General features: G+C 75.6%; 1 protein-coding gene across 1 annotated transcript in view; it reads left to right on the top strand.

The window, feature by feature from the left end:
* Positions 1-5: 5 nt before the first annotated feature.
* SNX18 (sorting nexin 18) overlaps positions 6-217 on the top strand; it is a gene marked incomplete at its 5' end in the record, with an annotated part of 16,168 nt that continues 15,956 nt past the window's right edge. The window contains one exon of the mRNA XM_010563550.1: positions 6-217. This exon is cut by the window's right edge and continues 1,025 nt beyond it. Within this exon, the coding sequence (XP_010561852.1) occupies positions 6-217 (212 nt within the window).

The following is a 217-nucleotide window of genomic DNA, read 5'->3' on the forward strand; positions in this document are numbered from 1 at the left end:
ACCCCTTCCCGCCGGCGCCCTACGGCGGTTCCTACCAGCCCAGCCAGGGCAGCGATGACGACTGGGACGACGACTGGGACGACAGCTCCACCGTGGCCGACGAGCCGGGCGCCCTGGGCAGCTCCTACCCCGACTACGAGGCGGCGGGCGGCGCGGCCTCCGGCCGCTATCGCCTGTCCACCCGGTCCGAGCTTTCCCTGGGCTCCCGCGGCGGCGG

The sequence above is a fragment of the Haliaeetus leucocephalus genome, unplaced genomic scaffold (genome assembly GCF_000737465.1).
Source record: "Haliaeetus leucocephalus isolate CR32 unplaced genomic scaffold, Haliaeetus_leucocephalus-4.0 Scaffold169, whole genome shotgun sequence".
NCBI classification, from domain to species: domain Eukaryota; kingdom Metazoa; phylum Chordata; class Aves; order Accipitriformes; family Accipitridae; genus Haliaeetus; species Haliaeetus leucocephalus.